At 47.9% G+C, this 26,771-nt stretch overlaps 1 protein-coding gene across 2 annotated transcripts in view; it reads right to left on the minus strand.

Annotated features, from left to right (window-relative positions):
* Nucleotides 1-26,771, minus strand: part of CACNA2D2 (calcium voltage-gated channel auxiliary subunit alpha2delta 2) — a 212,265-nt gene that overhangs the window by 112,545 nt on the left and 72,949 nt on the right. For both annotated transcript variants that reach the window (XM_053953641.1, XM_053953640.1), the window contains exon 3: nt 17,089-17,205. In XM_053953641.1, the coding sequence (XP_053809616.1) occupies nt 17,089-17,205 (117 nt within the window). The remainder of the gene's footprint in view (nt 1-17,088; nt 17,206-26,771) is intronic.

Here is a 26,771-nt window from a genome sequence, read left to right on the forward strand (position 1 = left end):
CTGGCTGGCTAGAACAGAGCTGCCCCAGTGCTCGTTCCACACGCAGGCACGGGGATGTGGCTCAGACACACATAGCCTCATTTTTTAGGAAACACTGTGGCAGAAGCTGTAAGATGCTCTGTGGCAAGTCAGGATGGACCAGGTAATCCTGACAGGGATGGTCTAACTGTCCTCATAGGCTGACCTTCTGCAGAACACTAGAGGAAAACAACTTCCCAATAGTCCTTGTTACAGAGAATCTTCGAAGAATGATGACTTCCACTGGTGACCAGGCCAAGGAGTCTGCAAACAGAATTCCAGAATTCACTGCTCCCTTTCCCTTCCATTCAGTGTTTTCCACTCATTGCTGGCCAGAGAAGAAGACAAATCTCTGTGATGCATTTATGTTCTGATCTTAAAGCTCTTCAAGTCTAACAGACCTTAGTGACTTTGATTCCTGAAAAAAAAATGTCTTTAATAGAAAGACAGCACCACTGCAGCCAGGAGCTCTTGAAAAGATGAGTAAGCACACACATATGTGTCTTGCAGCCCCAAGGCTTTCTTCACCTTCTCAGCCTCACCACCTGCACCCACCTTCCAGATGTCTCAGCCAGGTCACTGCCCTGCAGTGGGCTGTGATGGGCTTACCCTGCCCATCTGTAAAATTAAGACAATCACAGAATCTCCCCAGGAAAAAATGAGCTCCTGGCAGGCTGCTCCAGCTCACCCTGCTTTGGCCAGGGGTTCAAGTGGGTGATCTGCAAAGGTCCCTGCCAACCTCAGTGACCTGGTGACTGACTTGTGTTGCTGCTCTGGGTTGTGGCACCCCAGCCGTGGGGTTCAGCAGTACAATATCACAAACATGTCCTGCCCACAGGGCTTGCTGGGAACTGAGTACACAGGATATGGCTGAGACCTCCAGCCTTGTTAGTACAGAGCCACCAAAAACACAGTGTGCCTCTGATCCAAGCTGCAGTGCACTCACCTGCTAAACTCTGCACACCCTGCCATCATTTTCAGCCCAAGATTGGAGCAGCAGATTCTAATTTGCCTTCATCGAGGATGAATTTTAGATAAAATTCAAACTGATTAATGAAGAGGAGGTTAAGCACTTCCAATCAGGGTGGCAAGAAAAGTGCTAGAACAGTAAAATTAAATCCCAGACTGTCTCTCTGCACTTCTTAAAGGTGTGTAAGCTCAGAGGATTCGTCTAAGATGCTTCCCCACATCGCTGTTACTGTGGATGAGCCTTGCTGATGGTCACAGCACACTGAGGCTCACCATACACAAGGTGTCACAGCACACTTCCCTGTGGGACACCAAACACTAAAAAATACATATCATCAATAATGCGGAGCAAGAGTTTCCTTTCAAATTATTTCCATCCGTTTTCCCCATTCTGAAAATTTCATGTTCACCTCTCTGGAGCTGTGACAGCACAGTGCTCTGCCCTTTCTGGAGCATGAGAAGGAATCAGCAAGATCCCCAGAGAACTCCCTCCTGTACACCCTGCTGGGGAGCAGAGAAGGCATGTTTCCTCCTGGGAGCTCTTTCACACTTCCAGTGCAACAGGACACAAAGGTATTCGACCTATCTGGGGCGAATCCAGCTCTCTGTGGAGATTAGAGAGCCTCTGACTTAACTGTAGAGATGATAAACTTCTCTGTATTTCCTGTGGGATATCCAACATCCACACCTGCATAGAAGAGCAGCCACGGCCTTTCCTCTCATTACTCTGATTGTACCAAAGACAAAAAAAAAACAAAAAAAAAAACCAAAAACCTGGATTTGAAGCAAAATCTTCCCATTCCCATCACTGTTGGCTTCATCCTCTATCCAAATGCTAAAAGAATGTGCAATCTGGAATTCCACAAAGTTCTCCCTTGCCAAATCTTTTGCAAGCATCCAGAGCTCCAGGCACTCACAAGATTTGCAGTGTGATAGTTTAACAGAGCAATCTTGTGCAGGGAAAGAGAAGGAGAGGATATTTATGGAAGATAAAATGTAAAGACTTAGATTTTGCTATGTTACACCATGCATGTCCTCACGTAAAGGAGGTAGTGGTCTTTATTCTGAAGGACCCAGAGAAATTTCAAAGCCTAATAGCAAATTTCCCTGGATGGATCTGTAAGAAGCATTCATGACATTGAACCATCCTCTTTGTGAGGAGATTCTCAGATTAAGACACTTCTGCATTATCTCTAATTTGTGCAAATAGTCTTAATTTCCCACTTGAGTCCTGGGAGAAGCCACAGAACCAAACACCTGCCCCCACAGCCAGAGAGCCACAGAAGACTTCTACAGGATGTTTTAGCAGAATGTCAGTCCACTGGGATTTGTGAAGTATGTTCTCAAATATATAAACCGAAGAAATTTAGAGTCCTGAGGGAAACAGCAAAGCCAGCGTTAGTCTGAAAGGCAGCCCTGACAATAACACATATGATAACAAGACCAGGAGGCAGGGCGTGACAGAGCATTGAGGGAGGCAGATGATGGGTGGCATCATCTTCATGCACCCAAATTTCTCCCCAAAACAACACAGTTGTCAAGTGTGTCCTCGAGTGAGCAAGGGGCAGCTGGAAGAGCTCGGGCTCATCTTCCTCAGCACCTGGCTTGGGGCCCATTTCACTGAACCAAACTCAATTTCATCCTTCAATGTTTCCAAATCATAGCTCTGACTCCTGCACCCAGAAAATGTCCAGATTTTGAATGTCCTTCAAACTGGACAAGTCAGTGAAGTTTTTTTTTTTCAAATCAATTCTCAGGTTTGCACTTGGCAAAGAGGCAGAATTGAAGCAGAAATAATGTACCTTGATTTGAGACCAGGCAGAACTGACGTGGATCTTCCCCAGCATCCCCTGACTGCTCTGGTGCTGGATCAAGAAGCCTGTGTCCTCTTTGTTAAGAGATATAATAAAGCAAAATTGCTGTCCTAAATATTACTAAAGCACTGGCTGGCATGTTTAATAAACCTTTCCATTTGGGTAAATTAGCACTCATCTGGACAAGTGCTGAAGTGCTGTTACTTGAAGAAAAAAATTCAATGCTCGGAGTCTAATTTAAATAATTATCAGCATATTTCTGCTCTGCCTGTTTCACTGAAATTACCAGGAGACTTGATGCAGTCTGAGTGTAAGTGCCTTTTGTCTGCATGTAATTTATTGACCCCATTTCAGTTAAGTTTTTGGCCCACTCATTGCCATGCTGGAGCACCATAACCAAAAAGGATTTTATGGCCAGATAGAGTAAAATCAATAACAACTGATCTACTTTTACCCAAATCCCTTTCAAGAGCTCTAAGTGACTCCTCGTCTTTTCCACATGTGGTGGGTCTCAGATCTGTGATAATCTGCTGTTCCCATAGGGTTGCTGTTTGGGGACCACGACATCCATGGAGAAGACCAACACACTGACTGGGGATGATGGTCACCCCATCCCTGCCAGCCAGGCTTCGGGTGTACACACACATGGCCTCACAGCAAACCTGTGCAGTACTGGGATGTATGCTGAAATACTCCCTTATACCCTCCAAAACCTAGAGTGTGGATACCAGCTCTCCAGCACCAAATGCTTCATCCTACAGACCTCCAGCCATCCCATGGTTGTGTTCCATAAGGGACACAGCCTGGAGCAGCAAGCAGCCACAGGCTTGGCTCCCAAGAACAGAACAATCCTGGAGACACAGCACTGACCTTCAGCTACGCTCGTGCCAGAAGGCCTCGGTACCCAGCACACTGGTCACAGGATTAATTTTGTTTCTAGCAAGGAATGTATACAGAAAACTCTTGAATTATTTTTCTCTTTTTTTTTGGTTGAAAAATGGCAGTGGTATTTGTGCTTTTTCTTCTGCCCTAGCTCCAAGACTGTCAGCAGAAAGCATCACAAGACCACTTGCTTGCCCGAAACGCCCCCTTTCCCTGGGAGTACCTCCAGCCAAGCTGCCAGCAGCACTGATTTGGGGCACGGAGCCATCCCGCGTGGAATGCTGGGCAGCCCCTGGCACAGGGTGGTGCTGCCAGGGAGGGGACAAGGCCTGCCTCGATGGATGAAGGTGCCGCTCCCGCCCCGCTCGCGCTTCCCTGGCTGCGTCTGCATTCCGCTCGCGATCCCGCCATCTGCACCTTATGGCTGCCGTGACGAGGGAAGCTTCCCTCCGGGGCACGTTCTGCAAACCTCGCATCCACCAGCTCATCAATCCTTGGCTCTCATCAAAAGACAAACTTATAAACAGGCCCAGATGCTTCTCCCAGGTTTAATGGAGGCAGCTAAGAAGCTGTGATCGTTCGATGTTTTCCAATGATAGTGGTGATGCCTGAGGCCAGCTATAATATTACCATGAAATAAATCTGCAGTGGTATAATTAGCAGAGATGCTATTATGCCCAGGTTTTAGGAATGCTCAGCATAGAGGGAGAAGAGCAGCTACCCAGAATGGGACCTTGCAGAGGTTCTGGGTTTGAGATGGGGCTGAGAGTAGGAGAGACTCAAAAACTCTAATGTCAAGGCAATGTGGGCTTTCTGCATTAGTCTGCATGCAAAATAAATCTAGTTTTTTAATAGCCAGATGTCATGGTAAACATAGGTCTGTGCAAATCTCAGGGTTAAAGCTAACTTTCTCCTTGCCACTCCAGCTACCTCTGCCCTGCAAGCAGCTGTGGAGTTCAGGTGGCACTTGCAAAGCTCCTGCTTCTTCCAGCATCCAGTCTGTGATGTGCCATGCAGTGGCCTAAACTAGGATGGGAGGTGGAGCAGGGAGATGCAAACCAACACAACTCTGAAGCCCAAGTCTGGCAGGAGGAGATGACTGCTGTTTTCTCTGTCATGCTGCATCAAGAGAACAACACTCTGTTAATTGTGCCACTGGTACATATAAAAGGTAGACAAATACCACTAGGAACAACTAGGAGGAAAAGACAGAAGAGGCTGGGTTAGAAATGGGATGCTACTCATATCTGCAAGGAATAGCTAAAAAAAGAGTTGGCACCTACACAGTGTTTTCTGTTGCTTGCAGATGTAGTGCTAAAAGTAAAAGCACAGAAAAAGGATATAAGTAGAGAAAAATATTTTAGGATCAATGGTTATGGGGGAGAGAATGGGAAGAAAAAAGTCAACACATGCCAAGATTGATCCTCAGTTTTGACACCAAATCCTTATGGCAGTTGTTTAAGAGCCACATTCAGGGAACATGCAGTTCCTCAGGACTCCCAGCCAGGACCTGGAAGGGTTTCTGCCCCATACACAGGACACAGACTCGTGAGCTGGAGCTCCTGTGCCAGTGTCTGCATGTTATGTCGTGGCTTGATTATAAAAGGTGACATGCTAGGGCAGAGTTTGCACCAAAATCAAGAGATCATCCTTTAAATGTGCTGGGCAGGAGATGCCCTGGAGGAAAACCCTGAAGTAGACAGCTAAGGTTCAAAAACTCTTCATAAGTTTTAAGTGCGTTTCCAAATCTGCAGTCAAATTCTACACCTTCCCTCTTTTTTGCTACAATAAACTTTATCTCAGAATGTAATCTAGTAATAAAAATGGTTTTAAAATGATCTGACAAGCACTAGAAACCCCATTTCTTTTAGAGTGACAACTCTATTTACAGCTTCACATACATACACTCTGGTTTATATTCTACATACACATCAGGCCCTCAAGATTTGGATATATCCTTTCCATCCACTTGCAAGAATCAATTTCAGTCATGAAAAGAAGTTCTTCAGTAGGCAGAAGGTAGGAAGAAAGATTGTCTCTAATGCTAGGGTCTCTGCACATCTCCCAGGACAGGGACACAAAGGGATGGGCAGTTCCCCCCCGCCCCCATATCAGGGCTGTTACTGCACTTGAGCAACCCTCCTAACTCCAGAGGCCACCTCTCCAGCAAGAGCCACAAGCTCATCCCTGAACAGGCCAGAGGGCTGCTTTGTTTGAGGAGAGGTGCAGAACAGCAGGGCAACTTCACACAGGGAGAAGATTTAGGATGCGTTCAACTCATACTCTTTCAAAAGGGTGCAGAAAATTGCTAAACTGCTAAAAAAATTCACATTCAAAGCCTGAAGTGGCCAGGGAACAATAGCACCAAATGCGAGCAGAGCTGAGAGAAGGAGCTTTGAGCTCCAGGGAGATGTTATTGTCATAATCACGCATGAAGGACACCTTGTAGCTAAAAGTTCCAGAACTTAATTAGGAAGCACAGCTCTTATTCCAGGGTGCATCAAAGACAAAGAATGATCTCTCCAAGCCTCAGTTTCCCTATGCATAAAGCTGGAGCAGTCAAATACATCTACACTAAGGGAATACAGCACTTGCTGGAATGCACTTGGGAAGCCACACTACCACAATCTTGGATTTTGCTTCTCTGCTCCCACACTCACCCAAGCACAAGATTCTTATCTCCTCCTCCCCATCACAGTTTCCCACTGCCCCACAATGCTGACAAGCTCAACACCTTCCATATCTTATCCAACTTCCTCAGTTACAGGCAGACCAGCAGAGACATCTTCATCTGTGTGAGTGGAGAGTGAGGCACGGCTAAGATTAGCAACAGGAACGGACCGGCGTTGGCTCCCTATACAATTAGCTGATATAAAAGCTGTGCCATCTACTGGCATCCCGCTGAAGCACTGCTCCCATCAGTTGTTGCTCCGACAGCTCTTCCTGTAGAGCTGGGGTGGGATTTCACTCGCCCTTGTGCAGGTAGCAGCACACAAGAGGCTGCCAAAGACAAAAGTTCACTTTGCAGTACCAAAACCAGGCAGTCACTGGAGCCCTGTGTTCAGATTTCACTCCCAGCCCTTATAATCCCCAACTTGCTATGGAATTACCACCTTTACTTAAAGGATTTAAAAAAAAAATTATCATGCCTGCAGAAAAAAACAGTTAACCACCATTTAAAATTAATTCCCGTTATTATGCCTAAAATTTTGGGAAGACATTTTGGCAGGCACATTACTGACCTACAGCTGGCAGCCCTGCACAGAAACCTGGAGTTACCCCTTCCATCAAACCTGCAGGGTACTTCCAATAGCCTTTACTGCTGTCCCCTGCCCACTTTCAGAGATGTAGCACACCCTAAACAGCAGAGGAGGGACAGAAACCAAGGGCATACAGCAGCAACACCAGCCCAGAAAGCAGGGCCAGCAGGGACAGGCAAGCAGAGACACACACCAGGCTGGGTGATGGAGGAGCCCCCGTGCCCTCACCAGCACTGCTACAGCCCAGCTCTGTCTGTGAAGCTGCTCCAGCTCCCCCAGTGACCCCAGTTCCAGCCCTCATGTCCCAGTTCAGCTGGTGGCTCCACGAGCAGCACCAGGCAGGCAGGCAGGTGCACAGTTAAATATTTTTGCTCGCAACCTTTTCATGTTGCTTTCACTTCAGATTGTGCCTCTGAACGCTGACAGATTTCTCATTGCGAGGCTGTATTAAGTCGCTTTTTAATTGCATTTTGAGGGACCCAAAGGCCAGCAGGCAGAAGGGCACTTTATTTTTTTCCAAGGAACATTATTTTTATTGTAGAGGCAGGAGAGGTTTCCATTAATCCTCAGCAAGCAGACAGCTTCCACACAGCGTGCTGGCTGCAGGGACGGCCGCTGCAGAGCACTGGGATGATTTGAGCACTGTCTGCTGGAATATCAAGGCTCCCAACAACTCCTCTTCAAAGAGATGACAGGCTTTGGCACAAAACTTGCATTAAATTGATACAATCTCTTTAATGTTATCTCTGGCTCTTTATCACAATTGTATGTGCAATTTACATTCTTGTTGCCTTTTTTTTATTAAGATTTGCTAGATCCTTATCACTGATATTTTACACATTGTTGTAGTGTCACTCAAACATTTAATGGACATCAGCTGCTCTGGGAATTTATAATAGCTCCTTGCTATGGGGTAGGGCAGGATGCTGATGGATTTCAGACTCGCTCCATGAAAGCTTCAGTGGATGCAAAGCAAATGCACGTGGGACAGAAGCAGGGTCCTGGTGGGCACCATCCCAGGGCAGGGAGCACACTCTGTGCCAGCTCCTGTGCCAGCACAGCACCACGTGCCCAGAGCCAAGCTAAATACTCATCATGCAAGGCACCTTGGGGGCTGCCTCCTGCTCCTCACCTGCAGCCAGCCCTGCTGTTTAAGTCACTCCTGTGCAGAGACCTACTGAGATAAACTCTGCCAAAGCTGAGCTGCAGTTTGCGGGCTGCAGAAATGAAACTTGCTAAATCTACTTTCTTTAGGGAAATAAAAAAAAAAAAAAAGAAAAGAAAAAAGAGGGATTTGAAGAGAGCTTTTGAGACAAAAAAGCTTTATGCAAGTCCATTAACCTCCAGGACCAAGCCTCCACCCCCTCACTCATTAGTCTTTAACTTCACTACCTGCCTGTAAGCACAGCTATACAAATAACTGATTTTTAGTTTAGTCTGAGGATGAAACCCTTAAAAAAAATAATCCTCATTCCACCTGAAATAAACTCAAAATGATTCACTGTCCCAGGTCAATTACTACCATTCAATATGAGTCTTCTACCCCAAATGATGCATCTGAAATATTCAAGGGGAAAAACATTAAACAAGAATAAATTGGTTGGAGGTTTTTCTGCCCAAGATCTTGGGCTTTGCAGAGCTCTCTGAGGATGTACAGCATCATGGAGGGCAGGGGCTGAACCCACAGGGACTGAGAGCACATCTCTAAGTGCAGAAGCACACACTCCATGAAAACCTACAGGCAACCCTGGGGAAATAAAGATCCCCCTCTCACCCTCTCCCAAGGTGCACAGATTACAAAGTCACAGGGCAGAGTGCGGAAGCAACTCTAGGTACCAAACTGCCATGAAAATGCATTTTCTCATGCCAAAATTAACCAAGAAAATTCAAATAAATCCCTTTTTCAGTTTCTTTTATTTTGCTATCATTGCAAGCATATCTTCCCAATCATGTTTAAAGGTTGTTCTATAAAGAATTAAATGATAATTCCCTTCCCTAGCACTAATTCCCTCAGAGACCTCCTCCTCTTCTGCATCACTCACCAGTTTATGTCTGTATCTATCTCCACAGATAGACCAATAAGTCATACCCATCTGCTTTTACCCTTTCAACCACCCCCAAATGCCTCCTCTTAGAGCACAGCCCTGCCAAGCCTCAGGATCTTGAGAGGGTAGAGGACCAAGCTGAAGGACCCAAATTCTGAGCCAGCCAAGCACTACAACTGCTGCAAATCCCCTGCCCACACCAATGGCTTCAGTCACCTCCACCTCGGCTAGGAACGCTGCTCCTGTGCTGGAAAAAAAACAGGAAAAACTGAAAATCCAATATGCAAACTGCTGTCTAACACATAACACAGTTTGAGGAAGGGAAGTAAAAACCCTTTAAGGACTATTTCATCCTTCTCTTGGTCTCAGGGATGTCTGGGTTCCTCACAGCGCGGAGTGCAGAGCACAGGAACGCGAGGCACACACAGCAATTAAACCCTCCCAGAAAAGTTAGTTCCTATTCCCAGAATCAGAGAGCTCCTATTCCTCCTCCTGTGCGTGCAAAGCAGCCTGGCAGTGCTCAGGAAGAGGGCGTGAGGGCAGGCTTTGCTCGGGCTAAAAGGCCAGCTAAAGCTGCCAGCACGGCTGTGAGCCGAGCCCGGGAGGCTCAGCCCCGCCGCTGCGCGGGCACCGGCAGCGAGCCGCGATCTCCCGGCCGAGCCCTGCGCTCAGCCAGGATGCTCCGGGGCAGGGAGGAAGCCATGAGCCTAAAATAAATCCCCGGGCAAGGGCAGCGAGTGCAGAGCTAAGTGCTACAGACCTGGAGCGTGAGAACCAGCTCACCTCTTGACAGGGCAAGGAAAGGGCAAAGTCAGGCAACTATTTATTTGCACAGGGTAAGGAAACTCCACTCTGGGTTGGAGACCTATACTAAGAGACATCATCTTGTTCACGGAGCTGGTTTTGCTTCCTCTTTTGCTTCAGGCCCTGAAAGGGCATCGAAAAGAAAAACCAGGCAGGTGTTTTCTTTAAACACCAGATGTCCAGACTTCTTACAGCAAGTACCAGAAACAACAGCCTCAGTCTGCCAAGGGCAAGGGAGGACAAAGGTTTCTTCATCTGTTCTTTACCAACAGCCATGCATAGGGCTGGAGATCTGCTGTGGAGACTTACTGAACACCCTATCAGAACAGGACCATCACTTTTCACTCCCCCATCTGTGACTCCAGATGCACTGGTGGCACTGAGTCCATTCCTTGTATGTGTGCCACAAAACAGGATCATCCCAGGAGCTCAGCAGAGACAGCAGCCCCTGGGTCCTGGCAAACCTCTGCTGCCCCAGAGGGCACCCAGCAGCTCACCAAGTTGTAAAGCCCATCGGGCTGGGCTGCTGCCAAGTGTTCATGGGAGAAGAAAGGGAAACGTTCAATGTAATCTGCATGAAAGCACAGGAAGCCCTAAATCGTGTTAGCGCTATTAACGCTGGTTACATCGCTCAGCAAACTGGCCCAATACAGGTTTGATAGACTTGTTACAAACATCTGATTGTCTCTGATTAGATTAGACAATCAACCCCCATCCTGGTGTGTGGGCATTGTTTAACTCCCCTCTGCAATCTGTAAATTAGAATTCCAGACCTGGGAGATTGGATTCAAATTGGATTACTGGAGCAGGTCCAGCACAAGAACAATTGTGAGGCAGGAGAAGACACACACACACATATGCACAAATGAATGAATAAATAAATAAATAAACAAACAAACACACAGGGACTGTCAGCCAGGGTTTGATTAGTAGTGAATTAAAAATAGAATTAAAAACCACCAACCAGCAACTATCAAAGAAGAGGGAAGAGTGGTGGATTTGTCACTATGAAATAAGAAAGCATGTAGGTCCTGCCTTTAAACAGTTTGTACTTCAGCATGTGCAAGATTGGTGGTCGTCCTTACTCCACCAACTCACAAGCTCCTGTCCATGGCCATGCAGCTGGAATGGTGCAGGAGTGCATGAGGCATGAAGCCCCACACCTCACCAAACCCACAGGCTGTGTCAGAGCTCACCTGACCTATGTTTATTCCCTCTCTCCTACCCCATTTTGCTGCCTAGGCAAGACAGGTAATGTGTCCCTTAGCTGGCACCCTGCAGGCCACAGCGTGACCACTGGTAGCCTTCTGACATGTCCAGAAGTCCCCCTCAAGTCAAAGCCAGGGCTGTACCACACTGCAGGAGGGAAATCCACAAGGGTTTGGCACCACATACTGCCAGGCAGTGTGAACCCCCGGTGCACTGCAGCTCCAGAGGGCCTCCCTCTCCTGGCCTGGGAGCTCTCCAGTTAAACACTTCAATGACTTGGCCAATGAGCACCTTCAACATCCTTCAGACAGCTCCACGGTGCAGGGAGATGGCAACGGGACCTTGTTCTGCCAGAAACAAAGGAGAAATCCAGTACAGCCCCAGGGCTGCTTCTGCTGAATGCTGACCCCTTTTGCTGCCTGCCAGCAAGACCAGAGGACAGCAACAACACCAACAGTGAAGGAGAGAATATTTTCTGATGATATTCTACCAGCCCATGCCGTGACAGAGGTCAGTGCCTCTGCTGCTGAGAGAGGAGGGAGCAGGGAGATGCTCTGATCTGGGCTGAGAGATGCTTTGCTGTATGCCAATTTTTGCAGCTTGTCAGACAGGTGGCACTTTTTATTGTCCCTATCAGAGACCAGAAACCTGATAAAGGCTTCATTCACCACAAATCTGCAAGGGAAATCTCAGGGCTATCAGAATTGTTAAAGGGACAAACCTGTCTAATTAAATCCCCTCTGCACTCTTGATATATACTTGTGCCAGGCTCAAATGGAGCTTGGAACTAGTCCCAGTTGAGCAGTAATGCACTGAGTGTTCAACCAGGACTGAAAGCACAACTGGCCTGAGCCCCTCCCTCCTGCAATGTCCCCCTGACCAGCTTCACACTGAGAAGCTGATTTGGTCAGTACTTTGTGGTAACACACCAAACTCTCAACTCACCCTTCATCACAGGATCCTCAAGCATGGCCAAGTACTAAGTGCATCAATACTTCAGAAGAAACATGCAAGAAAAAATGCCAGTAAGTTGGAAAACTCAAGGCTGAGGGTGAGGGGTGAAAACAGGAGACAAATCAGCAAAAGAGGGTTAAGGCAGTACAAAACCCTAAGCATCTCCAGATCAACCACCTTTTCTCCCAGCTCTTCCAACCTCTTTCCCTTAGGATCCAAGGTAAAGAAAGATGGGAACACCTACAGCCACATTCCCCCAAGCTTTGTAGCCACAGGAAACCAAGCCAGACTTCCCTGCAGGATGCTTTCAAAATACAGGAAATCCCCAGTTTTGTCCTTCGTATTCTTTTTTCTGCCAAAAGAAAATGTCTAATGCCAAGTTTAGATTCTACTAATCTTGCAGTAAAGTCTGAGTGAAATATATTGTGACCTCCTACACCTCAGCTGAAGGAACAGGAACCTTGAAACCTCCTACCACTGAGCCCTCCTGCCAAACCCCTGCTTTCCCCCAGATGCTCATTCCACACTGAAGCTAAGTATGCAGCAACAAAAATATGCTATTAAATGTCACAAAAATACAATTAACCTCCCTCCCCCCCAAACCTTTCTCCGACTCCTACTAGGTGCTGTTAGTGCTCTCCTCACCAGAGCCACGCAAGGGGCACCAAACCTGTTGCACACACATACATGTACATAAGATAAACATAGATGTACATAGTACACATTATAGATTCTGGTACACAAAATGCCACTTTGCTGCACATCTGCTCAACACATCATATTTGATACTGCACACAGCTGAGGTCCACAGGAAATACAACAAACTTCACCTTAACTCAAAAGATTGCATCAGTGATGTACAACTTGCAAAACTAGATCAGCTCTATGGAGAAAACACCAGCCCAACCATGTCACCATCGGGGCAGTGTGAGAGCCTGCAGGCATCCAGACCATGTTTTGTGGATCAGCAGGCCTCTTTTTGGAGATGGGGGAAGGCCACCAGCACAGACAGTAATCTTTAGGCTGGTCACAGTATATGAATAGTTCACTTCAGGGCATAACCTACTCAGTAAACTGTGGGATGTGTCGCTCTCAGGAGGCAAAGCAAATTGTCTGTGGTTAAATATGTGAAGATTGAAGCAGTCAGCATCCAAAAGCAGCCTTCACAAGAACTATATAAAAAGGAGAAACAATCTTAAAACATATCCTAGGATCTAAAATTTCCACCTCTCAGCCTCCTCCTCCATCAAATCACAACTTCCTTCTCCCCCAGTCTGCAGAGCTTCAGGAAAGAACAGACCTGGAGGCATGGCTCATGCACTCGACATAGTACTCTAAAAGAATTAAGAAGTGCCCCTTGGGTTTGGGAATCTGGACCCACACCAACCACACGTTCAGGTGATGGCTTTTCCCTGGCTCACTCAGTGCTCCACCAACAGCAAACTCCAACAACAGCTGGGCTTCCAAACAAGCTCCCAAAGAAGCCCCAGCCTGTACACATCTCTCTGGGCACATACAAAGCAAATAGGGGTCTGAACACACTGAAAAACTGAAGGGGAGGTAGAAAATAAATTTGAAAAAGTGACAAAGAATCTGCTTGACGAAAAAACAGCCCAATGAGTTCTAGTCTCAGATGATGTAAAGCCATGAGCCAACCAGCTGTGATTCCCAGTACAAGGGGAATTTGTAGTTATTTGGTAACATGCCACCTCACTCCTTCCCACGTCTTACAAAAGGTGTCTTTTTTAGCCCTAACAAGGACAAGCTCATGAGTGTGGACAAGAGTAGCCCATTTCCTTACGCCTCCCCTGCAGCTCTGGAACTTCCCCACAATGCAATACACTGGGTAAATGTAATGTCATCTCCTTCAGGAGTCACTCCACCTTAGTCTTTTACTTCCAGTTCAATGGAAATCAGATGCATTTTTGGTATTGAAGGCCATCTTATTTATTGCCCCCCCTGTTAAATCTTGAGAATAAAAAGCAGCTGGAACTACAGAGCCCAGAGATGACTGGGAGGCCAGACTTGAAGCAATGGAATCATCACAGACAAAGGACACTGGAAAAGGCAATTAGTGCTGATGCAAATCCATGTCAAACAGAAACCATTTTGTGGGACATGGGGTAGAAGTCCCCCAGGATCCAGGTGTAGATACTCCAGTGCCAGGTGGAACAGGTGGAGATTGCAAAAACATCTCCCTAGGAGTTATTTTGTCCCATGATGAGACTGTCATCTGATATGATGCTCTGGAACAAAAAGGGAGAGACAGCATGCAAATAACCAGCCCCTTGTAGGTGCCTTATTTTAGGAAGCAATTCCCCTCTCTGCCACACGCCCCTGGCTCCAGCACACCTCCAAAATGCACGTGGGAGTTCAGAGTGTCCCGTTAGTGCCAGATCCATGCCACAGTGCTGCACCACTGTCATGGCTGTCACGGCCAGACAGGTTCAGTTTCCTTGGGGTTGATTTCTGCCTCTTAGAAATACAACACACAAGGTAAGAAACTGTATTAATAAATGCTCTGCACATCGTTTAATAAAGACACATTAATATTTTCATTTAGAAACAGAGGAGAACAGGTTCTTTGATGACTGGACTGAATCACCACCTAATCAGAACAGCGCTCTGAGCTGTGCACCCACGGTGTGTGCCCAAAGGCTTGTGAGCACCTTCCTACAAAGCCTCACTGAGGCCCAGGCAGCATCTCTTCTCTCTCCTGCAGCAAAGAAGACAGGGATGTCTCCTGAGGAGAGTGAGCACACGAGTGACAGGGCAATTCATACATCAAGGAGAGACTCCATTTCTCCCTCCTCACCTGCCCTTGCCAATACATGGAGTCCCACCTGACTCAGATGCTGAAAAATATGTTTCAAGAAATCATCATCACTCTTGTGAGTCATGAGAGAAGAGGAGGAAATGACTCCAGGAGAGATGATTCAACTAAAGGGAGAGTTGAGACAGATGAAAACAAGGAGGAGAATGGAAGGAGCTATGGGAGCCCCACTGCTTCAAAGGAGCTCAGCAAAATGTGGGAGAAATTTAGAAGATTCAATTTCTCTTCCCCCATCAACTTTCCCGTTTCCAGATTTTGTTGTTAGTACCACCAATCCAAAATGCCAAGAATTTACATGGAAACTGGATGTAACAGTCTGCTCCATCTGAGAGTGCACTCTGAAGGAGTCCTCTTGAAAGACTGATTTAGGTCAAGGGTTCATTGTTTCCACTGTAAGGACAGCACCACGTGCTGTTACCTAACCAGCACTGCCAGAATCACCCCTGTGACAGGGGAGCCCTTCACGGCACACCGGAGAGTCCTGCCCAAAAACCCAACAGAAAAGAAAGACAGTTGGAAGACAAGGTTATTTGTACCATGGGTACAGTTCAATCCTTGATCTAGCACCAAAAGATGCACAAACTCTCTGTAAATATGTGTGACTCAGAGCAAAGGGCAAAGCAAAACAGTGTGACTTGATGAGCTGAAAGTCAAATGTCACAGTGGAACCACTCAGCACAGTCATGCTGTGTAACTCAGGGTTATTACCCTGTGCATCCCATGGGAGCCACGTGTTGTCCAGGTGTGTATCAAGTTTGCAACAACCTTCTTTCATCTCTGTCTTCCACCAGCATCTATAGGTGCTGCACATCTCTGGAACATTGAATAGGATATATGCTCAAGTATGCACACAAACTATAGAAGCACAAGGATGCAAGTTCATGTTAAGAAGAAAATTGGTCTCCCTGTTTTTCACTTCCACAATCCCAAATGGAGTGCTGACACTTTACACCTCTTTAATCCCACTTCAACTCCTTCCATTCAAGCTAAAACACTTGGTGTGAGTCACAAGTAGGATCATTCTTTACTTCCCAGAGTAAGAAACTGGGTAAACAGCAATCTTCTTCACCCAAGTCCCAAGTCCCTACAGTTACCATCTTTGTCAGCCACTGTGGACAACCTCACACCATTTGGACTCAGGCCAGACTGTGACCGCTCTTGCCTGAGATCCTATCTTGAGTCTTGAGACTCCCCTAGTCCACATATGTGTCCTGTGATTCCTGTTGCATACATTCTCCAAGCCACTTCTTACTCACTGTGGAGACAGGTCACTTCCAAGCCCTCACTGCCTTAGTTACACCTCAGTTACTGCAACATCCCTTCTCTCCCCACAGCACATTTCCTGTCTCTCAGGCTGAAAGGTGACCAAGTCTTTTTGGCTGCAGTGCCTCTGTGGACAGGACACATCAGCTGTGTTAATGCTCCAAGCCTTCCCCTTGTCTATCACCCTGCAGACACCCTTCCAGTGGATCAAGCTACAAGCTGCATCCAGCTGGCCACGCTGCCAAATGCCCATTGTACAACGTCATGCCACTTGATAAAATTGTGTTTCAGAGAGGACACCTGAGCTCCTGGAGGGGAAGTATCCATACCCCTGTGCAGTGGAGAAGGTTGTCCCCCTCTCCAGGAAGGCAATTCCTTGTCTCTGCCCCAGCAACAGAGCATGGCCCTGCTGCCACCTCATTATAGCCACTGCAGGGTTTTACTGAGCAGCACCATGGATCAGGTGACCTTCCTCCAATACAGATAAAATGAGTTCATTTTAAAAGGAGTGTCACAAAAAAGCACAATAGATTGGAAATGTATGCAAATATCCATGAGGACAACCCACTCATGCAGTCAGTCACAGGGCTCACGTCCCAGGCACTGGCACAAACCTTTCAAGCACATCATCTCCTAAACAGGAGAGGCTCCACTTGTCCAAAACACTTCCATGAGCCATAGCAGGGACACTGCAGTCCCTCTGCTTCCAGTAAACCCCCAGCTAAATGACTGGATCAAATTTGCTGGCAGGCTTTTGCTGTCACTTGTATTCTTGTGGCAGCACCTTCAGGTGTTTGAATGATGGTGGAAGGAGATAAAAAGCAAGGAGGTACATAGAGGACGTCCCCACATGACATATCCTTGCCTCAGATGCTCCAGATGAATCTGTCCAATCTGCAGGATACAGTTCCCAGAAATGGCCACACAATCACAGAAATCACTTTGAAGCTGAGATCATACTGCTATGCCAGCATCAACCCTCTTGTTTAAACTAAGCATCTCCATCAAAGGATCAGCACACAGGCCCATCTCCTTACCTTTAAAGCACGGACTTTCTTGGCCAAGAGGCTCTCAATGTCCCCTGCGACCTTCTCCACCAATTTCCTAGGCACATTCTCCTTGACTTCAAATAGGCTTTTATTGTCATCGTAGATCTAAGAGGGGAAGCAAGAGAAAAAGACAGTCAATATTAGTGAGGAGTACAGCAGTCTTCCTACAGAAAAGCTGATCCTCTAACAGAGAATTCTAGCAATGTGGATTAGGTAACAATATAAGCTTTGGAAATGAGGGGAGCAAGAGAAGAAAGGCTTTGCAATCAGAAAAAACAGAAATGCAGTCAACCTGCTGCCCACACCACTGGCTCTATAGCTGCCTCCTTTCATGCTTGCAGGCATCCCACCCCCTCACTCAAAAGCTGAACTGCCCATCCCTGCCTCTGCTGAGCCACTCCTGTGGCACAGGCAGAGCCACCGGGCTTGCTGCTGTGCCCTCCCTCACCCAAAGGCATCCCCAAAGCCACCTGCTGAGCTTGGCAAACACAAGCCCAAGTTCCTGCCCACCCCCAGCACGGCCTGCAGGGCTTGCTGGGTGCTGGGCCTGGCAGCACTGGGGCAGCAGGGCAGCCCCAGGTACCAGGAAGGGGAACAAGGGGATTACATACAGCAGGATAAACCCCACATCTCTAACCAAGGCAAAGTAATTTGGCACCCTCAAGGAATGAGAATTTCTACAACCAGTCCAGAACTTGGCCAGGCTGTGGTGGGGAGAGGCACAAATCTATACCAGGATTATCCTGAAGGCCAATGCAATTATCTGTATTTAAATGTTTGCACCCAAAGTGGCAGCAATGGCCCACAGGCACACAATACAACTGCAGGGAACAACCCAAGGGAAGTGCTGTTAGCATCAGCACTGCCTCAAGAAGAAGGGATCAGTCCCACCAGAAGACTTCACAACCAAGAACTTTTCAGTCACCTCCTCAGAGGATTTTGTGATTTGTTAACTCCACCTGCCTGCAGACCCAGGTGCAGCCAACACAGGGTCAAAGAGAAGAGTTAATTGCCATCATCTGAGACTAGCAAAAAAAAAAAAAAATTCCACACACCTTATCTATTCTTAAGTAAGGTACATGAAGAAAACCACAAAGCAAATAGGATTCTGCTTCTCTCTTTATCCTCAGGCTACTTGCAAATACCTTCAGCTCCAGACATGCAGACATATGGAAACAGAGAACCCTCCAAGGAGAGCTGGACCTCCCCAAGGAGGGAGCAGACTCCATGCTTAACTGCAAATTCCATGCTAAGCATGTCTGGCACCTTGCATGATCCTTAGGAGCTGAATCATGCTTCCCACGGGACAAAACCCTCTCTTTGCTGGAGCTTCATTACAAGTGAAAGACTCTGCCTGGAAGTGGTGCTTTGTTGCAGACCTGGCCATGAGGACCAGGGTTGCAGAAGCAATTTCTCATGACACATCTGCCCTGGGTGTCAGAGCAGCACCCAAATACAAACAGTAAACAACCAGCTTCCACATGACAAACACGTACCCAGAACCTCCTCTATTTCACCCAGGACTAAGGAGAGGCTCGGCCAGAGACACCCACCAGGCTCATACCACCACAACTCTTTCTCTTGGTGGAGCCAGCAAAAGTAAAGGTACAGGCAGGCAGGTGCCCAGGATCTGGATAGTGGCACATCACTCAGCTCAGACACATGATGAGACCCTCTAAAATGCTGGGAAACTACTTACTGCCCTCTCTTATTTCTCCAGACCTTATAACAAGCTGGAGTAGACAGCAACTCCACTTGCTGAAGGCAGCTGACAATGAATTCAAGAGCCAGAGCAGAGATATCCCCCAGCTCCAGCCTCCCTTTTCCTTTCATAGGTAAATGAAGCAGTTTCTGAGGCTGAAGCCACAGGAGTGCAGTGAGAGACTAAGCACAAGGCTGCTCTTCCAGCTGTGCACAGTCCCTCCAGACCTACTGGGTTAATCTCCAGGCTTCCACTTTGCTTTTTGCAGCTCTCAATGGGGCCCCTGCTCTGCCCAAGCTCCCCCTTTCTTCCGTGGCATTAGGAAATTCCTAACAGCAGTCTCTTCCATCAGCCTTATGTCCACGTATACCATTACTCCATTCTAGCTCTACTCCAGCAACTGCTTTTTGTCTCCCCAAAAAGCCCCAAGGGATTCAGGTTGCCTGCCCTGGCTGCCAGAACAGTAACCCATCCCACCTCTGTCAGTGGGGCAGCACACAAAAGGCTCTGATCTGATAGTTCCTGAGGTTTCTGGAGAAAACAGAATTTCTGTGAATTTTCATGGTTACTGATTTGCAAGAGCATGGCCCATGAGCCAAGAGCAAAGAGCCAGACATCTGTGATCCTCATCTGACTCCTCAGTCCCTAAGAGACACATGGAGCATGGCTCCAGTGCCCTCCCCAAGGCTCTGCTCTTGCATACTCCATACCTGCCATCCTTCAAGGAAAGGCAACCCCTACAACCTGATTTGTCTGAAATGGGCTTCACCCAAATCACTTTGGTCCCAAACCACCCACACTTCACATTAATATGGCAACTCCTGTGTGACTCTGTGAGCACAGGGACTCCAAAGAGGATGCTTTAGTAAGAGGAGACATTTAAGAGGCATCCCCAGACTCCAGAAGAACTTATTTCATAGAATTGTTTGAGTTGGAAGGGACCTTAAATACCATCTCATTCCAGCCCTCTGCCATTGACAGGGACACCTTCCACTATCCCAGGTTACTCCAAGCCTTGTCCAACCTGGTCTTGAACATTTCCAGGGATGGGGCAGCCACAGCTTCTCTGGGCAACTTGTGCCAGGGTCTCACCACCCTCACAGTAATTAATTTCTTCCTAATATCTAATCTCAACCTCCCCTCTTTCAGTGTGAAGCCATTCCCTCTTCTCATATCATACCACTGCCTTGCCCAAAGTTCCTCTCCAGCTTTCTTGGAGCCCCTTTAGGCAGTGGAAAGGGCCCTAAGGTCTGCCCAGAGCTTTCTCTTCTCCAGGCTGAACACGCCCAGCTCTTTCAGCCTGTCTTCATAGCAGAGGTGCTCCAGCCCTCTGGGAATCTGCACTGCCCTCCTCTGCACCTCCTCCACCTGCTTCTTATGTTAAGTGTCCCAGAGCTGGATGCAGGATTCCAGGGGAGGGCTCACCAGAGCAGAGTAGAGGGTGACAATCACTCGCCTCCCTCAGCCAGCTTTTGATGCGGCTCAGGATACGATTTCCAGATGTTCTTCACATCAGAGCTCCATCACACCCCAAGCTTCCGACCAAAAAATGCTTCTATTGCCAACAGCACAACATCCTGCACTAGATAAGAACAGCCCACACTGGCACAGAAAGGGTTAAAGCAAGGAAAGCTCAACACAAAGCAATATTCTCTCAAACACTTTTTTTCTCCTCTTGGTAAGTAACAGCACAACAAAGTCATATGCTTGGAAGATGCAGGATACCTCCAGCTGAGCAGCAGCAATTAGGAAAGCAAAGAGGAGCAATCTTCAAGGAGAAAGCTTTGGGTACAGAGGGAGTCCTGACATCAGTATTTTCCTATTATGAAACAAAATTGTCTCCAGTTGGTTACGGGCAGAAACGGTACCTGTCCACAAGGGAGGAAAGAACAGGAAAAGAAACCAGGAGCTGTTCCTCCAGCCCTCTCTGCAGCTGCAGAGCTCTGCAGTCTTCGTGGCTGAACAGTTCACTGGCGTTAATTAGAACAATCCAAGACAAATTAACATTGACCATACGTGCATGAGAACGTCCCAGACAGGCAGGGGAATGAATGGTGGGGGCTCCAAGGCTCCAGGCAATTCAGACAACTTCACAGTCTCCACTGTAGCATTTTGCTTTGGGTTGTTCAGAACATGGCCAGGTTTTACTTATCTAAGGTGACATTTCCCATATTGGGTTTTTCCTTGAGCTGAATCAAAAGGAGGATTTTCTGGCCAAAGACATCCTGAACATTCTTCAGTGATGGCAAAAACCTTTAGTTTTGTCAAGATTAGAAAGCAATTCTCATTGAAATTCTCCTGTGATCCAGTGCTCTGGGACCTGTTTTTGAAATTAGTAACACCGGTGACCTCGGAGTCAAGGAACTGCTGCTTGTGAGTCCACGTTCGTACCCTCACACCCAGCTGTGTCGGCAGCCTTGGGGAGAAGGGCTGCAGGCTGTGTGCTCTTGGCAGACTGGGTTTTGCTTGGCAATACCTTGAGCAACTGGCCCCATCCCCTCCCAGCCTCCCTGCCAGGCAGGGCAGGTGGGTGGCAATGCAGGGACACGAGCAAAGCCAAATGCTGCACTGCTCCAGCCACGCTGAAACAAGAAGTAATGCCCTTGTATTAGCCCTGCTCAGTGTGGCTGGCAAACCTGAGATTACTCGGCAGGAGAAGGGCTGTAGAGAGCCCCTGAATTACCCACAGGGGGAGTAGCCCTCAGGCAGCACAGAGGAGGAAGCTGCTGGACTCAGAGAATGAGGATTGAGACCACATTATGAACTGCAATCTCAATAAAAAGTCTGGGAAGGGCTGAAGCTGGATACTGCAGCAGAAGATCCAATCTGGCAGTGGAAAGGAGTCCAGCAGTGGATGCTGAAAGTGAAGTAAAAAGTGGCAAGAGCAGGGGGAAGTGGGAGGGAATATTAACAGCAGCCAAACAATAGAAAGTACTGAGCTGAAACAAACAAAACAAAACAAAACAAACAAACAAACAAAACCCCCAAAACCCAAACAACAACAACAACAAAAAAACCAAAACCCAAAACAGTGGCAGGTGGGGGAAAGAAAAATCCAACTGTTCAAGACAACATGCAACATGGAAGATTTAATGCTAAATACTCCTAAGCATAGTGCAATTACAAACAGCCATGAAAAGGATTTAAACCAGCCCAGAAGTGCGAAGCGGCCTCACTTAAGAGCAAAGTTGGTAACACAACCAACTGTCAGCACATGTTCCCAGCAGCACCTGTACAGCCAAGGAGGCAGATCTGATACTGTCTTGAAATACCCATTCTCTAAATTCACTTGTTTGCCTTGCTTCTAATGCACAATAAATGATGCTCATCTCTGCCTTTAATTCCCTCTGTGCCTATATATATTCAGGGAGCTGTCAGAGTTCAGAGAAAGCATTTTCCTCTCCCCGGTTCCCTGAAAGCACAACTAGCACCATGAAACTTGGCAGCCTGAGAGAGGAACGAGTGCAGAAATACTCCCATAAGTGCAGAAATCACCATTTGACGAGCTGCCATGAGAGGGCCCAACACCTTCCCATGGGTCAAGGTATCCAGTGATTAAACATGAAGGAAAATAACAAATCTCAGGAGAGAACCCTGTAAAGCACCACTAGAAAGTAAAAATTGTCTCCTCAGCCTCCCTTGCTAACTGTCTCCAGCCTCCTCATCCAGGACATGAGGGAGGACACTGATGGGAGGGCAGGGATGTGGAGTACACCTGCAGCCCAAAGCAGACCCCTCCCTTCTCATTCCCTCTATCCCCAGCTCCATGTCACATCTGCCAAGAAGAAGCCCTTCCCCAAAATCAGAGGGGCAGCACTGCACTGTGCTTGCACAGCATCACCTCCATGCCAAGACTCTCCTCCATTACCTTCCTCAAGAACAACAGCAACCCAAAAGCTGAACCTCAACAGAGCACCTGAAGCTCTTAAGCCCCACTGGGCCAGGATAGAGCTGTACCCACAGCTCAAACCCCACCTAGGGTTTGCTCAGGGCCCAGCTGGGAGAAGCTGTGGTGCTCCAGCTACTGCTGGAAAGGCATCTGAGCTGGGTAATAGTCATTTTCCAGAAATTATTTTTTTTCTCCACCCCGTATGAATCCAATACAGCAGGTTTGGACAGCTGCAGTCCAAACAGCAGCGTTTAATCACAGTGCAAACCTGGCATGTTTGCAAAAGAGCAAAGTACTATATGCAGCAACAGAGCAGCTGCTTTCCTGCTCCCCGAGCATCCCACCTCAAAGCTGGGGTGCTCCAGGTGAGGGAGGCCAAAGACCAAACCACATCTCTGCAGGCACAATAGCCACCCCTAGCTAAGATAACCCTCATGCCCCAGAAATGGGGCTGTGCCATGTCACGCCCCACAAAGGCCAGCAAGCAGGAAAACAAAAGGGTTTTCCCAGACAGCATCATTATGGGGGCAGGGAAGGTCTCTGTTCAGGGTTATGCTTCAAGCTCCTGCAGCCAGACCCATGCCTGGGATCAGTGTTGTACAGTGACCCAGGTATGGGGTCTGCAAAGGGAATTCATCGGTACAGCCAATACTGCAGCAGGATACCTGCCCTGAGAGGCACTGTTTGCTCACATGCTGGTCTGGAGCTTCTCCTGGAGCTTCAGGATCTGTTGGTCTCCCTCAGACAAGCATCAGTCTTGAGTCTTATCTCACATACTCCAGGATCCTACCATTTCCCCACAGCTCAGAGTATGAGTGAGGAGGAGAGAGGAGAACCCGTGGGCAGACTTGTTTTTGCCTTGAGTACACAGAGCAGACCCCTCTGATGAAGTGGGAGCCTTGAGGAGAATTGCCCAGTGGTATAAATGACCAACAAGAGCACCATGAGATGGTTGAGGCCAAGCATGGAACACTGTGGCTGGGTGACAGGGAGGAAAAGGAGTGCCAGACCCCAGAGATCCTGCTGGAAGGTGGAGACTGCTCAGGGCCATAGGCAGAGAGCAGAGACAGCACAATTTCCATCTCACCCCTCATCACTGCTGCACCTACTGCTGTTAAATTTCATTGTCTGGTGCTTATAGTCCTTGCAATGATGGTAATCATCGTGGTGTCTGTATTACATTAGGAGGATGTCAGGCTCGGCGCAGCGTCAGGGACAATCGAGCAGGCAGTGATAAGAGCACAGTGGCCTCACTGACAGCCTGCCAGGATGGGCAGTGCTGCCTGCGCTGCACCTCCTGCTGCAGAGCGGGTCACATGCCACTGCAGGGGCCAGGGGATGGGCACTGGCACAGCAATGGCCTTCTGGAGAAGCAGTGATCAGCCAGGAAGGTGCTAGATCCTGGCTCTCCCTGTTGAAGAGTCACAAGGGGAACAGGCAAAGGGAAGCAGCTGCAGGTGAGCGCCGGTGCCACAGCTCGGACAGGGCTTTGCAGATCTACCCCACACCAATTCCCAGAGCTGGTACCATGGATGCCACCAGCCCTGAGGGCAGAGTTCTGTGAGCACAGCCCTGAGCCCAGGTGCCCATTGGGAGCAGCGTGGGCAGTGGCTCCCTCAGAGCCCTTTGTCACCAGCCCTGCCTTGTCCTCGGCGCAGCCGCTGCTGCGGCGCCCTGCGGACGTGCTCCAGCGCGCGCAGGAGGCGAACAGCTTGACATTTACTAACCCCAGCTCCCTCTCTCCTCAGTGCCATTTCCCTGCTGTGCTCCATCCTTCCACCTAGCTCATAAAAAGCAAGCACCCTCTGAGCAGCTCTTCACAGCTCTCCCGCAGAAGCAGGACAGGGAAATGTGAAGTTTAGTTGCTCCTCAGGGATGGTCAGCTCTAATTGAAGCAAACAAACCATAGAACTGAGGTCTCTCTAGTTCACTAAAGAGCCTGCTAAAAGGCAGCAGTACCACAGAGAACATGGGGGAAGAGGGAAAAGTAGCCCACACCACCAGGGATGGAGAGGTGGAGCTGCTCCAGTGCTCTCCATCCTGCCCCAGCACCCACACCTCCAATCCTCTGTGGCACCGGCTGGTCTTCTGCTTCCTCAGCACAGGATCACCAGCCTCTGGAGCTGAGACTTCATCCCTGCCAGCCCCAAAGCAGACCTGGGCCTGCTATACATAATTTAGCAACTAGGCAGGGATAAAGGGTTATGCACGGTTAGCCTGGATTTAAGAAAACCTCTCCCAGCCTGGAAAGCAGCTTTTAGTCTTCATCATCCCAAACCCTTGTATGGGGAACTATCAGAGCAACAGACCTGCCTGGGTGTTTGCAGAGAGTGAGAATCTTCTGCAAGGAAATTCAGTATCACACAACTTCCAACTTGGCCTTCTCCTTTCAGATAAAGCGCTGCAAAAATAAATTGCTGCATAGTTGGAGACAGAAGGTCTCAACCAGGATGGGAACTCTGCCCAGGCTCTTCTCTGCACACTTACAGCCACTTGGATGGCGTGGCTCTTGCTGCCAGGTCAGGGCACAAGCCCCTCAGAGCCTGCTGTGCTAATGTACAAGAGAGAGAGAACAACTACAGCTTCTCAGAAAAATGCCCAAATGCAGTCAGACATCACATGATCTCTAAAAATACAAGCTTGTACAGTAAAACAGAAACAAAAAAACCCCAACCTGATCCTGGAGTCTGGCTCCTCTCTGTTCTGTGGGACATAAGAAAAGCTTTAGTAAAGAAAACGGTATTTTTAAAAGGTGCCTCAACTACTTTCCTTCACGATTTATTGAAGAGGTAACCAGTTTATGTTATGTCCACACAAAACACACCTACTTCAGATGAATGGCATTAAAATTGCACCTCAAATACCCTGGGTGCATCCTAGGGGGGGTGCTGTCACAGATAAAGATGTGCTATTTCACTAGATTTCAGGGTGGATATCGTGAAGAAATTCTTTACTTAGAATGTGGTGAGGCCCTGGCACAGGCTGCCCCATCCCTGGAGTGCTCAAGGCCAGACTGAATGGGGTCCTGAGCAACCTGATCTAGTGGAAAGGGTCCTTGCTCATGGCAGGGAGTTGGTATGAGATGGCATTTAAAGTCCCTTCCAACCCAAACCATTCTGTGACTTCTTGTAGGAATTAGTGCTTCCACATAATGATTATGCTGGGTGTTCCCCAGCACCCCTAAGAGAATGAAGAGGATGAAAATCATTAGGGAAAGATAAAGCAAGAAACATCTCTGCTTCTCGGATCCCTCCTGGACCCCCTGTGGTTGCAGTTTTGCCTTTTCACACAGCTGCTGGACAGTTTAAAACTCCGTTTTTTGGTTTTTTTTTTTTATTCTGCTGCTTTTCTCTCAAGGCTAAATGTTTAGGACACTGAAATTACAACAGCTCATGGAGACCCAAAATGGGATCTCACCAGACCCCATTTCCCTGGCAGTGAGGAGGATGAGAAAGGAAGTGCTTGGGGCAGGGCTGCAGGTGGGCAAAGGCTGCTCCCCATCCCCTGCGAGCGTACCCAAAGCACACACAGCTCCTTACTCTGCATTGAGTGATGCAAGACTCCCAGATCCTCAAAGACTTGACTTTAAAGAAATAACCAGACCTCTTTCCCAAAACAGCTTTATCTTCCTTGCCAGAAATGCTGTTGCTTTTTGTAGGAAGGGCTGTGGAAAAAGGCTGTGCTGTGCAGCCTCTAACACTAAGGCTCCCAGACATATTTTGCACGCTTCCTTTTATCGACACAAGAAAAAGAGTAACAATTACCCCACACTGCCTTTTATTTTTATTGATGGCTACCACTGGCCAAATTCAGCTCTCAGCTACAGTGATGCAAATTTGGGATGACTCCACTGACATGGAATTAAACTAAATCTCTCATTAGAGCTAAAGCAATTGAAATCTAGGCCAGCATAAGTCAGCACTGTCAACAGTTACCCCCCCAGGTTTCTGCAGAGTAATGATCTATTTTAAAGAAATTGAACTTTTAGAAACAGCAACTTTGCAATTCTCTTGATTTACCTTCTGATATAGGTGTTGGGGCTTTCTCTGCACTTCAGACATTCACATTTACAAGCTTTTC

This window comes from Vidua chalybeata, chromosome 12, assembly GCF_026979565.1.
Source record: "Vidua chalybeata isolate OUT-0048 chromosome 12, bVidCha1 merged haplotype, whole genome shotgun sequence".
In the NCBI taxonomy this organism is placed as follows: Eukaryota; Metazoa; Chordata; class Aves; order Passeriformes; family Viduidae; genus Vidua; species Vidua chalybeata.